The sequence below is a fragment of the Scyliorhinus torazame genome, chromosome 16, assembly GCF_047496885.1.
Source record: "Scyliorhinus torazame isolate Kashiwa2021f chromosome 16, sScyTor2.1, whole genome shotgun sequence".
NCBI lineage: Eukaryota > Metazoa > Chordata > Chondrichthyes > Carcharhiniformes > Scyliorhinidae > Scyliorhinus > Scyliorhinus torazame.
The window spans coordinates 194,434,564-194,450,284 of NC_092722.1; the positions used below are offsets into that span (position 1 = coordinate 194,434,564).

At 52.4% G+C, this 15,721-nt stretch overlaps 1 protein-coding gene across 1 annotated transcript in view; it reads left to right on the forward strand.

Moving 5' to 3' along the window:
* Window positions 1-326: 326 nt before the first annotated feature.
* The window catches only part of LOC140392322 (uncharacterized), a 45,190-nt gene continuing 29,795 nt past the window's right edge, over window positions 327-15,721 (forward strand). Inside the window, exons 1-2 of the mRNA XM_072477637.1 lie at window positions 327-416; window positions 3,494-3,548. Coding sequence (XP_072333738.1) covers window positions 344-416; window positions 3,494-3,548 — 128 coding nt within the window. The 5' untranslated portion in view covers window positions 327-343. The remainder of the gene's footprint in view (window positions 417-3,493; window positions 3,549-15,721) is intronic.

Sequence of the window (15,721 nt, forward strand, 5' to 3'; positions counted from 1 at the left end):
AGGGAATGGAGAGAGGGAAAGGGGAAAGGAGAGAGGGAATGGGGAAAGGAGAGAGGGAATCGGAAAAAGGAGAGAGGGAATGGGGAAAGGAGAGAGAGAATGGGGAAAGGAGAGAGGGAATCGGGAAAAGGAGAGAGGGAATGGGGTAAGGAGAGAGGAAAGGATATTGAGGGCTTTCACCATTTTCACAATTTTCCCCAAAATGTTGCTTGACTCAAATTTTGGGACAATAATATTGTTTTGGTGGCAAACATTAACTTTGCGTTTGATATAATAAAGGACAGAGTGAATGCTGCTGTCTCACTGTTTGTTTTCTGTCTGCACAGAGCGCGGGGCACTCAGGATGAATTCCCTCATTTCTGACTCCCTGGATCCGCTGCTGACTGAAGGCGATGGAGAGGAATTCAGTAACAAAGGTTCATTTCTGTGCTTGGTACTTGCAGGAGGCAGTGATGGGGAGGGTGGCATCAAATGTTGGTGTGGCACCGGGGGTAATGCTCACTGAGTCAGACTTTGTGATCATAAATTCCACTCCAGAGATTTTAGCATCAATTTCAGATGAACACTGAGGTACTCGGGGAGTGCCACACTGTCAGAGGGTCAGTACTGAGGGAGTGCCGCACTGTCAGAGGGTCAGTACTGAGGGAGTGCCACACTGTCAGAGGGTCAGTACTGAGGGAGTGCCGCACTGTCAGAGGGTCAGTACTGAGGGAGTGCTGCACTGTCAGAGGGTCAGTACTGAGGGAGTGCCGCACTGTCAGAGGGTCAGTACTGAGGGAGTGCCACACTGTCAGAGGGTCAGTACTGAGGGAGTGCCGCACTGTCAGAGGGTCAGTACTGAGGGAGTGCAGCACTGTCAGAGGGTCAGTACTGAGGGAGTGCCGCACTGTCAGAGGATCAGTACTGAGGGAGTGCTGCCCTGTGAGAGGGTCAGTACTGAGGGAGTGCCGCACTGTCAGAGGGTCAGTACTGAGGGAGTGCTGCACTGTCAGAGGGTCAGTACTGAGGGAGTGCTGCCCTGTCAGAGGGTCAGTACTGAGGGAGTGCTGCCCTGTCAGAGGGTCAGTACTGAGGGAGTGCTGCACTGTCAGAGGGTGAGTACTGAGGGAGTGCTGCACTGTCAGAGGGTCAGCACTGAGGGTGTGCTGCACTGTCACAGGGTCAGTATTGAGGGAGTGCAGCACAGTCAGAGGGTCAGTACTGAGGGAGTGCTGCACTGTCAGAGGGTCAGTACTGAGGGAGTGCCGCACTGTCAGGGTCAGCACTGAGGGAGTGCTGCACTGTCAGAGGGTCAGTACTGAGGGAGTGCAGCACTGTCAGAGGGTCAGTACTGACGGAGTGCTGCACTGACAGAGGGTCAGTACTGAGGGAGTGCTGCACTGTCAGAGGGTCAGTACTGAGGGAGTGCTGCACTGTCAGAGGGTCAGTACTGAGGGAGTGCTGCACTGTCAGAGGGTCAGTACTGAGGGAGTGCCGCACTGTCAGAGGGTCAGTACTGAGGGAGTGCTGCACTGTCAGAGGGTCAGTACTGAGGGAGTGCTGCACTGTCAGAGGGTCAGTACTGAGGGAGTGCCGCACTGACAGAGGGTCAGTACTGAGGGAGTGCTGCACTTTCAGAGGGTCAGTACTGAGGGAGTGCTGCACTGTCAGAGGGTCAGTACTGAGGGAGTGCCGCACTGACAGAGGGTCAGTACTGAGGGAGTGCCGCACTGTCAGACGGTCAGTACTGAGGGAGTGCTGCACTGTCATAGGGTCAGTACTGAGGGTGTGCTGCACTGTCAGAGGGTCAGTACTGAGGGAGCGCTGCACTGTCAAGAGGGTCAGTACTGAGGGTGTGCTGCACTGTTAGAGGGTCAGTACTGAGGGAGTGCTGCACTGTCAGAGGGTCAGTACTGAGGGAGTGCTACACTGTCAGAGGGTCAGTACTGAGGGAGTGCCGCACTGTCAGAGGGTCAGTACTGAGGGAGTGCTGCACTGTTAGAGGGTCAGTACTGAGGGAGTGCTGCACTGTCAGAGGGTCAGTACTGAGGGAGTGCTACACTGTCAGAGGGTCAGTACTGAGGGAGTGCCGCACTGTCAGAGGGTCAGTACTGAGGGAGTGCTGCACTGTCAGAGGGTCAGTACTGAGGGAGTGCTGCACTGTCAGAGGGTCAGTACTGAGGGAGTGCCGCACTGTCAGAGGGTCAGTACTGAGGGAGTGCAGCACTGTCAGAGGGTCAGTACTGAGGGAGTGCCGCACTGTCAGAGGATCAGTACTGAGGGAGTGCTGCCCTGTGAGAGGGTCAGTACTGAGGGAGTGCCGCACTGTCAGAGGGTCAGTACTGAGGGAGTGCTGCACTGTCAGAGGGTCAGTACTGAGGGAGTGCTGCCCTGTCAGAGGGTCAGTACTGAGGGAGTGCTGCCCTGTCAGAGGGTCAGTACTGAGGGAGTGCTGCACTGTCAGAGGGTGAGTACTGAGGGAGTGCTGCACTGTCAGAGGGTCAGCACTGAGGGTGTGCTGCACTGTCACAGGGTCAGTATTGAGGGAGTGCAGCACAGTCAGAGGGTCAGTACTGAGGGAGTGCTGCACTGTCAGAGGGTCAGTACTGAGGGAGTGCCGCACTGTCAGAGGGTCAGCACTGAGGGAGTGCTGCACTGTCAGAGGGTCAGTACTGAGGGAGTGCAGCACTGTCAGAGGGTCAGTACTGAGGGAGTGCTGCACTGACAGAGGGTCAGTACTGAGGGAGTGCCGCACTGTCAGAGGGTCAGTACTGAGGGAGTGCTGCACTGTCAGAGGGTCAGTACTGAGGGAGTGCTGCACTTTCAGAGGGTCAGTACTGAGGGAGTGCTGCACTGACAGAGGGTCAGTACTGAGGGAGTGCCGCACTGTCAGAGGGTCAGTACTGAGGGAGTGCCGCACTGACAGAGGGTCAGTACTGAGGGAGTGCTGCACTTTCAGAGGGTCAGTACTGAGGGAGTGCTGCACTGTCAGAGGGTCAGTACTGAGGGAGTGCCGCACTGACAGAGGGTCAGTACTGAGTGAGTGCCGCACTGTCAGACGGTCAGTACTGAGGGAGTGCTGCACTGTCAGAGGGTCAGTACTGAGGGAGTGCCGCACTGTCAGAGGGTCAGTACTGAGGGAGTGCTGCACTATCGGAGGTGCTATTATTTGGACAGTACACTAAACCAATGCCTCCTCTGCCCTCTCATTACACTATTTAGAAGAACAGGGGTATTCTCTGTGATGCGCTGGACAATATTTCTCCTTTAATCAAGGTCACGGAAGCAGTGCTCTGGTCATCGTTGTCTTGCTGTGTGTGGGATCTTACTGTGCACAAATCATCAGCCGTGTGTTGCACATTATATCCGTGACTACATTTGTAAAGTATTTGCCTGGTTGGAATGTGCTGTCAGATATCCTGTGGATGTGAACGGCACTGTGAAAATTAGAATTCTTTACTTCTCTTTGTTTTTGTGAGGATAGATGTAACCGTTTGCTGGTTTTTACTTTCAGGCTGTGAGGAGCCCTCACTGAGTCGAGCAGAGTTGGAGGAGTCAGGCTTTTTTGAGTAAGTGTCTTTCTGAGCATTTCTAATCTGTGGTTTATTGACGTTCAAAGCTCAAAATAAATTCCTGATTTTTAAAAAGTAATGAACAAACTGTCTTTGTTGAAGTGCTGGTCAAAAACCCAACATTAGAGAAGATTCAGTTCACAGGGAGTGATCGGAGCTTGGCATTTACATCTTCACAATGAGAGGTGGCGAGGGGAGACACTCAAAACTGAAGTTAATAATGTTGGGCGGGAATCTCCCTTTTGGGGACTAAGTCCGCACGCCCGCTTGAAAACTGGCGACAATCATTCCGGACTTTTTCCTTGAAAGGTTGGGGTGATTCTCCGTTCTCCAGGGTGCTGGCAGAGCCCTGCTGTGCGTCCCACAGTCTGGCTACCGGCGGGGCCCTGCTGTCCACACTGCACGGCCACACATGCGCACGGCGGCCGCAAGCTGCTCCGTGCATGTGTGCGGTGCCATACTTTGGCACGGGTGCCACCTTGCGGAGTCACACAGCGGGCCCGTGCGGAGGAAGGTAGGTCCCTCCCAGAGCCCCTGTCCTGGGAGTGTTTGATGGGGACAGTGTAGAGGGAGCTTTACTCTGTATCTAACCCGTGCTGTACCTGTCCTGGGTGTGTTTGATGGGGACAGTGTGGAGGGAGCTTTACTCTGTATCTAACCCCGTGCTGTACCTGTCCTGGGAGTGTTTGATGCGGACAGTGTAGAGGGAGCTTTACTCTGTATCTAACCCCGTGCTGTACCTGTCCTGGGAGTGTTTGATGGGGACAGTGTAGAGGTAGCTTTACTCTGTATCTAACCACGTGCTGTACCTGTCCTGGGAGTGTTTGATGGGGACAATGTAGAGGGAGCTTTACTCTGTATCTAACCCCGTGCTGTACCAGTCCTGGGAGTGTGTGATGGGGACAGTGTAGAGGGAGCTTTACTCTGTATCTAACCCTGAGCTGTACCTGTCCTGGGAGTGTTTGATGGGGACAGTGTAGAGGGAGCTTTACTCTGTATCTAACCTCGTGCTGTACCTGTCCTGGGAGTGTTTGATGGGGACAGTGTAGAGGGAGCTTTACTCTGTCTCTAACCCCGTGCTGCACCTGTCCTGGGAGTGTTTGATGGAGACAGTCTGGAGGGAGTTTTACTCTGTATCTAATCCCGTGCTGTACCTGTCCTGGGAGTGTTTGATGGGGACAGTGTAGAGGGAGCTTTCCTCTGTATCTAACCCCGTGCTGTACCTGTCCTGGGAGTGTTTGATGGGGACAGTGTAGAGGGAGCTTTACTCTGTCTCTAACCCCGTGCTGCACCTGTCCTGGGAGTGTTTGATGGGGACAGTGTAGAGGGAGCTTTACTCTGTCTCTAACCCCGTGCTGCACCTGTCCTGGGAGTGTTTGATGGAGACAGTGTAGAGGGAGCTTTACTCTGTATCTAACCCCGTGCTGTACCTGTCCTGGGAGTGTTTGATGGGGACAGTGTAGAGGGAGCTTTACTCTGTATCTAACCCCATGCTGTACCTGTCCTGGGAGTGTTTGTTGGGGACAGTGTAGAGGGAGCTTTACTCTGTATCTAACCCCGTGCTGTACCTGTCCCGGGAGTGTTTGATGGGGACAGTGTAGAGGGAGCATTACTCTGTATCTAACCCCGTGCTGTACCTGTCCTGGGAGTGTTTGATGGGGACAGTGTAGAGGGAGCTTTACTCTGTATCTAACCCCGTGCTGTACCTGTCCTGGGAGTGTTTGATGGGGACAGTGTAGAGGGAGCTTTCCTCTGTATCTAACCCCGTGCTGTACCTGTCCTGGGAGTGTTTGATGGGGACAGTGTAGAGGAAGCTTTACTCTGTATCTAACCCCATGCTGTACCTGTCTCTGGGAGTGTTTGATGGGGACAGTGTAGTGGGAGCTTTACTCTGTATCTAACCCCATGCTGTACCTCTCCTGGGAGTGTTTGATGGGGACAGTGTAGAGGGAGCTTTACTCTGTATCTAACACCGTGCTGTACCTGTCCTGGGAGTGTTTGATGGGGACAGTGTAGAGGGAGCTTTACTCTGTATCTGACCCCGTGCTGTACCTGTCCTGGGTGTGTTTGATGGGGACAGTGTGGAGGGAGCTTTACTCTGTATCTAACCCCGTGCTGTACCTGTCCTGGGAGTGTTTGATGCGGACAGTGTAGAGGGAGCTTTACTCTGTATCTAACCCCGTGCTGTACCTGTCCTGGGAGTGTTTGATGGGGACAATGTAGAGGGAGCTTTACTCTGTATCTAACCCCGTGCTGTACCAGTCCTGGGAGTGTGTGATGGGGACAGTGTAGAGGGAGCTTTACTCTGTATCTAACCCTGAGCTGTACCTGTCCTGGGAGTGTTTGATGGGGACAGTGTAGAGGGAGCTTTACTCTGTATCTAACCTCGTGCTGTACCTGTCCTGGGAGTGTTTGATGGGGACAGTGTAGAGGGAGCTTTACTCTGTCTCTAACCCCGTGCTGCACCTGTCCTGGGAGTGTTTGATGGAGACAGTCTGGAGGGAGTTTTACTCTGTATCTAATCCCGTGCTGTACCTGTCCTGGGAGTGTTTGATGGGGACAGTGTAGAGGGAGCTTTCCTCTGTCTCTAACCCCGTGCTGTACCTGTCCCGGGAGTGTTTCATGGGGACAGTGTAGAGGGAGCTTTACTCTGTCTCTAACCCCGTGCTGCACCTGTCCTGGGAGTGTTTGATGGAGACAGTGTAGAGGGAGCTTTACTCTGTATCTAACCCCGTGCTGTACCTGTCCTGGGAGTGTTTGATGGGGACAGTGTAGAGGGAGCTTTACTCTGTATCTAACCCCATGCTGTACCTGTCCTGGGAGTGTTTGTTGGGGACAGTGTAGAGGGAGCTTTACTCTGTATCTAACCCCGTGCTGTACCTGTCCCGGGAGTGTTTGATGGGGACAGTGTAGAGGGAGCATTACTCTGTATCTAACCCCGTGCTGTACCTGTCCTGGGAGTGTTTGATGGGGACAGTGTAGAGGGAGCTTTACTCTGTATCTAACCCCGTGCTGTACCTGTCCTGGGAGTGTTTGATGGGGACAGTGTAGAGGGAGCTTTCCTCTGTATCTAACCCCGTGCTGTACCTGTCCTGGGAGTGTTTGATGGGGACAGTGTAGAGGAAGCTTTACTCTGTATCTAACCCCATGCTGTACCTGTCTCTGGGAGTGTTTGATGGGGACAGTGTAGTGGGAGCTTTACTCTGTATCTAACCCCATGCTGTACCTGTCCTGGGAGTGTTTGATGGGGACAGTGTAGAGGGAGCTTTACTCTGTATCTAACCCCGTGCTGTACCTGTCCTGGGAGTGTTTGATGGGGACAGTGTAGAGGGAGCTTTACTCTGTATCTAACCCCGTGCTGTACCTGTCGTGGGAGTGTTTGATGGGGACAGTGTAGAGGGAGTTTTACTCTGTATCAAACCCCGTGCTCTACCTGTCCTGGGAGTGTTTGATGGGGACAGTGTAGAGGAAGCTTTACTCTGTATCTAACCCCATGCTGTACCTGTCTCTGGGAGTGTTTGATGGGGACAGTGTAGTGGGAGCTTTACTCTGTATCTAACCCCATGCTGTACCTGTCCTGGGAGTGTTTGATGGGGACAGTGTAGAGGGAGCTTTACTCTGTATCTAACCCCGTGCTGTACCTGTCCTGGGAGTGTTTGATGGGGACAGTGTAGAGGGAGCTTTACTCTGTATCTAACCCCGTGCTGTACCTGTCGTGGGAGTGTTTGATGGGGACAGTGTAGAGGGAGTTTTACTCTGTATCAAACCCCGTGCTCTACCTGTCCTGGGAGTGTTTGATGGGGACAGTGTAGAGGAAGCTTTACTCTGTATCTAACCCCATGCTGTACCTGTCTCTGGGAGTGTTTGATGGGGACAGTGTAGAGGGAGCTTTACTCTGTATCTAACCCCGTGCTGTACCTGTCCCGGGAGTGTTTCATGGGGACAGTGTAGAGGGAGCATTACTCTGTATCTAACCCCGTGCTGTACCTGTCCTGGGAGTGTTTGATGGGGACAGTGTAGAGGGAGCTTTACTCTGTGTATCTAACCCCGTGCTGTACCTGTCCTGGGAGTGTTTGATGGGGACAGTGTAGAGGGAGCTTTCCTCTGTATCTAACCCCGTGCTGTACCTGTCCGGGGAGTGTTTGATGGGGACAGTGTAGAGGGAGCTTTACTCTGTCTCTAACCCCGTGCTGCACCTGTCCTGGGAGTGTTTGATGGAGACAGTGTAGAGGGAGCTTTACTCTGTATCTAACCCCGTGCTGTACCTGTCCTGGGAGTGTTTGATGGGGACAGTGTAGAGGGAGCTTTACTCTGTCTCTAACCCCGTGCTGCACCTGTCCTGGGAGTGTTTGATGGAGACAGTGTAGAGGGAGCTTTACTCTGTATCTAACCCCGTGCTGTACCTGTCCTGGGAGTGTTTGATGGGGACAGTGTAGAGGGAGCTTTACTCTGTATCTAACCACGTGCTGTACCTGTCCTGGGAGTGTTTGTTGGGGACAGTGTAGAGGGAACTTTACTCTGTATCTAACCCCGTGCTGTACCTGTCCCGGGAGTGTTTGATGGGGACAGTGTAGAGGGAGCTTTACTCTGGATCTAACCCCGTGCTGTACCTGTCCTGGGAGTGTTTGATGGGGACAGTGTAGTGGGAGCTTTACTCTGGATCTAACCCCGTGCTGTACCTGTCCTGGGAGTGTTTGATGGGGACAGTGTAGAGGAAGCTTTACTCTGTATCTAACCCCATGCTGTACCTGTCTCTGGGAGTGTTTGATGGGGACAGTATAGTGGGAGCTTTACTCTGTATCTAACCCCATGCTGTACCTGTCCTGGGAGTGTTTGATGGGGACAGTGTAGAGGGAGCTTTACTCTGTATCTAACCCCGTGCTGTACCTGTCCTGGGAGTGTTTGATGGGGACAGTGTAGAGGGAGCTTTACTCTGTATCTAACCCCGTGCTGTACCTGTCGTGGGAGTGTTTGATGCGGACAGTGTAGAGGGAGTTTTACTCTGTATCTAACCCCGTGCTGTACCTGTCCTTGGAGTGTTTGATGGGGACAGTGTAGAGGGAGCTTTACTCTGTATCTAACCTCGTGCTGTACCTGTCCTGGGAGTGTTTGATGGGGACAGTGTAGAGGGAGTTTTACTCTGTATCAAACCCCGTGCTCTACCTGTCCTGGGAGTGTTTGATGGGGACAGTGTAGAGGGAGCTTTACTCTGTATCTAACCCCGTGCTGTACCTGTCCTGGGAGTGTTTGATGGGGACAGCGCAGAGGGAGTTTTACTCTGTATCTAACCCCGTGCTGTACCTGTCGTGGGTGTGTTTGATGGGACTGTGTGGAGGGAGCTTTACTCTGTATCTAACCCCGTGCTGTACCTGCCCTGGGAGTGTTTGATGGGGACAGTGTAGAGGGAGCTTTACTCTGTATCTAACCCCGTGCTGCACCTGTCCTGGGAGTGTTTGATGGGGACAGTGTAGAGGGAGCTTTACTCTGTCTCTAACCCCGTGCTGCACCTGTCCTGGGAGTGTTTGATGGAGACAGTGTAGAGGGAGCTTTACTCTGTATCTAACCCCGTGCTGTACCTGTCCTGGGAGTGTTTGATGGGGACAGTGTAGAGGGAGCTTTACTCTGTATCTAACCCCATGCTGTACCTGTCCTGGGAGTGTTTGTTGGGGACAGTGTAGAGGGAGCTTTACTCTGTATCTAACCCCGTGCTGTACCTGTCCCGGGAGTGTTTGATGGGGACAGTGTAGAGGGAGCATTACTCTGTATCTAACCCCGTGCTGTACCTGTCCTGGGAGTGTTTGATGGGGACAGTGTAGAGGGAGCTTTACTCTGTATCTAACCCCGTGCTGTACCTGTCCTGGGAGTGTTTGATGGGGACAGTGTAGAGGGAGCTTTCCTCTGTATCTAACCCCGTGCTGTACCTGTCCTGGGAGTGTTTGATGGGGACAGTGTAGAGGGAGCTTTACTCTGTCTCTAACCCCGTGCTGCACCTGTCCTGGGAGTGTTTGATGGAGACAGTGTAGAGGGAGCTTTACTCTGTATCTAACCCCGTGCTGTACCTGTCCTGGGAGTGTTTGATGGGGACAGTGTAGAGGGAGCTTTACTCTGTATCTAACCCCATGCTGTACCTGTCCTGGGAGTGTTTGTTGGGGACAGTGTAGAGGGAGCTTTACTCTGTATCTAACCCCGTGCTGTACCTGTCCCGGGAGTGTTTGATGGGGACAGTGTAGAGGGAGCATTACTCTGTATCTAACCCCGTGCTGTACCTGTCCTGGGAGTGTTTGATGGGGACAGTGTAGAGGGAGCTTTACTCTGTATCTAACCCCGTGCTGTACCTGTCCTGGGAGTGTTTGATGGGGACAGTGTAGAGGGAGCTTTCCTCTGTATCTAACCCCGTGCTGTACCTGTCCTGGGAGTGTTTGATGGGGACAGTGTAGAGGAAGCTTTACTCTGTATCTAACCCCATGCTGTACCTGTCTCTGGGAGTGTTTGATGGGGACAGTGTAGTGGGAGCTTTACTCTGTATCTAACCCCATGCTGTACCTGTCCTGGGAGTGTTTGATGGGGACAGTGTAGAGGGAGCTTTACTCTGTATCTAACCCCGTGCTGTACCTGTCCTGGGAGTGTTTGATGGGGACAGTGTAGAGGGAGCTTTACTCTGTATCTAACCCCGTGCTGTACCTGTCGTGGGAGTGTTTGATGGGGACAGTGTAGAGGGAGTTTTACTCTGTATCAAACCCCGTGCTCTACCTGTCCTGGGAGTGTTTGATGGGGACAGTGTAGAGGAAGCTTTACTCTGTATCTAACCCCATGCTGTACCTGTCTCTGGGAGTGTTTGATGGGGACAGTGTAGTGGGAGCTTTACTCTGTATCTAACCCCATGCTGTACCTGTCCTGGGAGTGTTTGATGGGGACAGTGTAGAGGGAGCTTTACTCTGTATCTAACCCCGTGCTGTACCTGTCCTGGGAGTGTTTGATGGGGACAGTGTAGAGGGAGCTTTACTCTGTATCTAACCCCGTGCTGTACCTGTCGTGGGAGTGTTTGATGGGGACAGTGTAGAGGGAGTTTTACTCTGTATCTAACCCCGTGCTCTACCTGTCCTGGGAGTGTTTGATGGGGACAGTGTAGAGGAAGCTTTACTCTGTATCTAACCCCATGCTGTACCTGTCTCTGGGAGTGTTTGATGGGGACAGTGTAGAGGGAGCTTTACTCTGTATCTAACCCCGTGCTGTACCTGTCCCGGGAGTGTTTCATGGGGACAGTGTAGAGGGAGCATTACTCTGTATCTAACCCCGTGCTGTACCTGTCCTGGGAGTGTTTGATGGGGACAGTGTAGAGGGAGCTTTACTCTGTGTATCTAACCCCGTGCTGTACCTGTCCTGGGAGTGTTTGATGGGGACAGTGTAGAGGGAGCTTTCCTCTGTATCTAACCCCGTGCTGTACCTGTCCGGGGAGTGTTTGATGGGGACAGTGTAGAGGGAGCTTTACTCTGTCTCTAACCCCGTGCTGCACCTGTCCTGGGAGTGTTTGATGGAGACAGTGTAGAGGGAGCTTTACTCTGTATCTAACCCCGTGCTGTACCTGTCCTGGGAGTGTTTGATGGGGACAGTGTAGAGGGAGCTTTACTCTGTCTCTAACCCCGTGCTGCACCTGTCCTGGGAGTGTTTGATGGAGACAGTGTAGAGGGAGCTTTACTCTGTATCTAACCCCGTGCTGTACCTGTCCTGGGAGTGTTTGATGGGGACAGTGTAGAGGGAGCTTTACTCTGTATCTAACCACGTGCTGTACCTGTCCTGGGAGTGTTTGTTGGGGACAGTGTAGAGGGAACTTTACTCTGTATCTAACCCCGTGCTGTACCTGTCCCGGGAGTGTTTGATGGGGACAGTGTAGAGGGAGCTTTACTCTGGATCTAACCCCGTGCTGTACCTGTCCTGGGAGTGTTTGATGGGGACAGTGTAGTGGGAGCTTTACTCTGGATCTAACCCCGTGCTGTACCTGTCCTGGGAGTGTTTGATGGGGACAGTGTAGAGGAAGCTTTACTCTGTATCTAACCCCATGCTGTACCTGTCTCTGGGAGTGTTTGATGGGGACAGTATAGTGGGAGCTTTACTCTGTATCTAACCCCGTGCTGTACCTGTCCTGGGAGTGTTTGATGGGGACAGTGCAGAGGGAGCTTTACTCTGTATCTAACCCCGTGCTGTACCTGTCGTGGGAGTGTTTGATGCGGACAGTGTAGAGGGAGTTTTACTCTGTATCTAACCCCGTGCTGTACCTGTCCTTGGAGTGTTTGATGGGGACAGTGTAGAGGGAGCTTTACTCTGTATCTAACCTCGTGCTGTACCTGTCCTGGGAGTGTTTGATGGGGACAGTGTAGAGGGAGTTTTACTCTGTATCTAACCCCGTGCTGTACCTGTCGTGGGTGTGTTTGATGGGACTGTGTGGAGGGAGCTTTACTCTGTATCTAACCCCGTGCTGTACCTGCCCTGGGAGTGTTTGATGGGGACAGTGTGGAGGGAGCTTTACTCTGTATCTAACCCCATGCTGTACCTGTCTCTGGGAGTGTTTGATGGGGACAGTGTAGAGGGAGCTTTACTCTGTATCTAACCCCGTGCTGTACCTGTCCTGGGAGTGTTTGATGTGGACAGTACAGAGGGAGCTTTACTCTGTATCTAACCCCGTGCTGTACCTGTCTCTGGGAGTGTTTGATGGGGACAGTGTAGAGGGAGCTTTACTCTGTATCTAACCCCGTGCTGTACCTGTCCTGGGAGTGTTTGATGGGGACAGTGTGGAGGGAGCTTTACTCTGTATCTAACCCCATGCTGTACCTGTCTCTGGGAGTGTTTGATGGGGACAGTGTAGAGGGAGCTTTTCTCTGTATCTAATCCTGAGCTGTACCTGTCCTGGGAGTGTCTGATGGGGACAGTGTAGAGGAAGCTTTGCTCTGTATCTAACCCTGTGCTGTACCTGTCTTGGGAGTGTTTGATGGGGACAGTGTAGAGGGAGCTTTACTCTGTATCTAACCCTGTGCTGTACCTGTCCTGGGAGTGTTTGATGGGGATAGTGTAGAGGGATCTTTACTCTGTATCTAATCCTGAGCTGTACCTGTCCTGGGAGTGTCTGATGGGGACAGTGTAGAGGGAGCTTTACTCTGTATCTAACCCCATGCTGTACCTGTCTCTGGGAGTGTTTGATGGGGACAGTGTAGAGGGAGCTTTACTCTGTATCTAACCCCGTGCTGTACCTGTCCTGGGAGTGTTTGATGGGGACAGTGTAGTGGGAGCTTTACTCTGTATCTAACCCCATGCTGTACCTGTCCTGGGAGTGTTTGATGGGGACAGTGTAGAGGGAGCTTTACTCTGTATCTAACCCCGAGCTGTACCTGTCCTGGGAGTGTTTGATGGGGACAGTGTAGAGGGAGCTTTACTCTGTATCTAACCCCGTGCTGTACCTGTCGTGGGAGTGTTTGATGGGGACAGTGTAGAGGGAGTTTTACTCTGTATCAAACCCCGTGCTCTACCTGTCCTGGGAGTGTTTGATGGGGACAGTGTAGAGGAAGCTTTACTCTGTATCTAACCCCATGCTGTACCTGTCCTGGGAGTGTTTGTTGGGGACAGTGTAGAGGGAGCTTTACTCTGTATCTAACCCCGTGCTGTACCTGTCCCGGGAGTGTTTGATGGGGACAGTGTAGAGGGAGCATTACTCTGTATCTAACCCCGTGCTGTACCTGTCCTGGGAGTGTTTGATGGGGACAGTGTAGAGGAAGCTTTACTCTGTATCTAACCCCATGCTGTACCTGTCTCTGGGAGTGTTTGATGGGGACAGTATAGTGGGAGCTTTACTCTGTATCTAACCCCATGCTGTACCTGTCCTGGGAGTGTTTGATGGGGACAGTGTAGAGGGAGCTTTACTCTGTATCTAACCCCGTGCTGTACCTGTCCTGGGAGTGTTTGATGGGGACAGTGTAGAGGGAGCTTTACTCTGTATCTAACCCCGTGCTGTACCTGTCGTGGGAGTGTTTGATGCGGACAGTGTAGAGGGAGTTTTACTCTGTATCTAACCCCGTGCTGTACCTGTCCTTGGAGTGTTTGATGGGGACAGTGTAGAGGGAGCTTTACTCTGTATCTAACCTCGTGCTGTACCTGTCCTGGGAGTGTTTGATGGGGACAGTGTAGAGGGAGTTTTACTCTGTATCTAACCCCGTGCTGTACCTGTCGTGGGTGTGTTTGATGGGACTGTGTGGAGGGAGCTTTACTCTGTATCTAACCCCGTGCTGTACCTGCCCTGGGAGTGTTTGATGGGGACAGTGTGGAGGGAGCTTTACTCTGTATCTAACCCCATGCTGTACCTGTCTCTGGGAGTGTTTGATGGGGACAGTGTAGAGGGAGCTTTACTCTGTATCTAACCCCGTGCTGTACCTGTCCTGGGAGTGTTTGATGGGGACAGTACAGAGGGAGCTTTACTCTGTATCTAACCCCGTGCTGTACCTGTCTCTGGGAGTGTTTGATGGGGACAGTGTAGAGGGAGCTTTACTCTGTATCTAACCCCGTGCTGTACCTGTCCTGGGAGTGTCTGATGGGGACAGTGTAGAGGAAGCTTTGCTCTGTATCTAACCCTGTGCTGTACCTGTCTTGGGAGTGTTTGATGGGGACAGTGTAGAGGGAGCTTTACTCTGTATCTAACCCTGTGCTGTACCTGTCCTGGGAGTGTTTGATGGGGATAGTGTAGAGGGATCTTTACTCTGTATCTAATCCTGAGCTGTACCTGTCCTGGGAGTGTCTGATGGGGACAGTGTAGAGGGAGCTTTACTCTGTATCTAACCCCATGCTGTACCTGTCTCTGGGAGTGTTTGATGGGGACAGTGTAGAGGGAGCTTTACTCTGTATCTAACCCCGTGCTGTACCTGTCTCTGGGAGTGTTTGATGGGGACAGTGTAGAGGGAGCTTTTCTCTGTATCTAATCCTGAGCTGTACCTGTCCTGGGAGTGTCTGATGGGGACAGTGTAGAGGAAGCTTTGCTCTGTATCTAACCCTGTGCTGTACCTGTCTTGGGAGTGTTTGATGGGGACAGTGTAGAGGGAGCTTTACTCTGTATCTAACCCTGTGCTGTACCTGTCCTGGGAGTGTTTGATGGGGATAGTGTAGAGGGATCTTTACTCTGTATCTAATCCTGAGCTGTACCTGTCCTGGGAGTGTCTGATGGGGACAGTGTAGAGGGAGCTTTACTCTGTATCTAACCCCATGCTGTACCTGTCTCTGGGAGTGTTTGATGGGGACAGTGTAGAGGGAGCTTTACTCTGTCTCTAACCCCGTGCTGTACCTGTCCTGGGAGTGTTTGATGGGGACAGTGTAGTGGGAGCTTTACTCTGTATCTAACCCCATGCTGTACCTGTCCTGGGAGTGTTTGATGGGGACAGTGTAGAGGGAGCTTTACTCTGTATCTAACCCCGAGCTGTACCTGTCCTGGGAGTGTTTGATGGGGACAGTGTAGAGGGAGCTTTACTCTGTATCTAACCCCGTGCTGTACCTGTCGTGGGAGTGTTTGATGGGGACAGTGTAGAGGGAGTTTTACTCTGTATCAAACCCCGTGCTCTACCTGTCCTGGGAGTGTTTGATGGGGACAGTGTAGAGGAAGCTTTACTCTGTATCTAACCCCATGCTGTACCTGTCCTGGGAGTGTTTGTTGGGGACAGTGTAGAGGGAGCTTTACTCTGTATCTAACCCCGTGCTGTACCTGTCCCGGGAGTGTTTGATGGGGACAGTGTAGAGGGAGCATTACTCTGTATCTAACCCCGTGCTGTACCTGTCCTGGGAGTGTTTGATGGGGACAGTGTAGAGGAAGCTTTACTCTGTATCTAACCCCATGCTGTACCTGTCTCTGGGAGTGTTTGATGGGGACAGTATAGTGGGAGCTTTACTCTGTATCTAACCCCATGCTGTACCTGTCCTGGGAGTGTTTGATGGGGACAGTGTAGAGGGAGCTTTACTCTGTATCTAACCCCGTGCTGTACCTGTCCTGGGAGTGTTTGATGGGGACAGTGTAGAGGGAGCTTTACTCTGTATCTAACCCCGTGCTGTACCTGTCGTGGGAGTGTTTGATGCGGACAGTGTAGAGGGAGTTTTACTCTGTATCTAACCCCGTGCTGTACCTGTCCTTGGAGTGTTTGATGGGG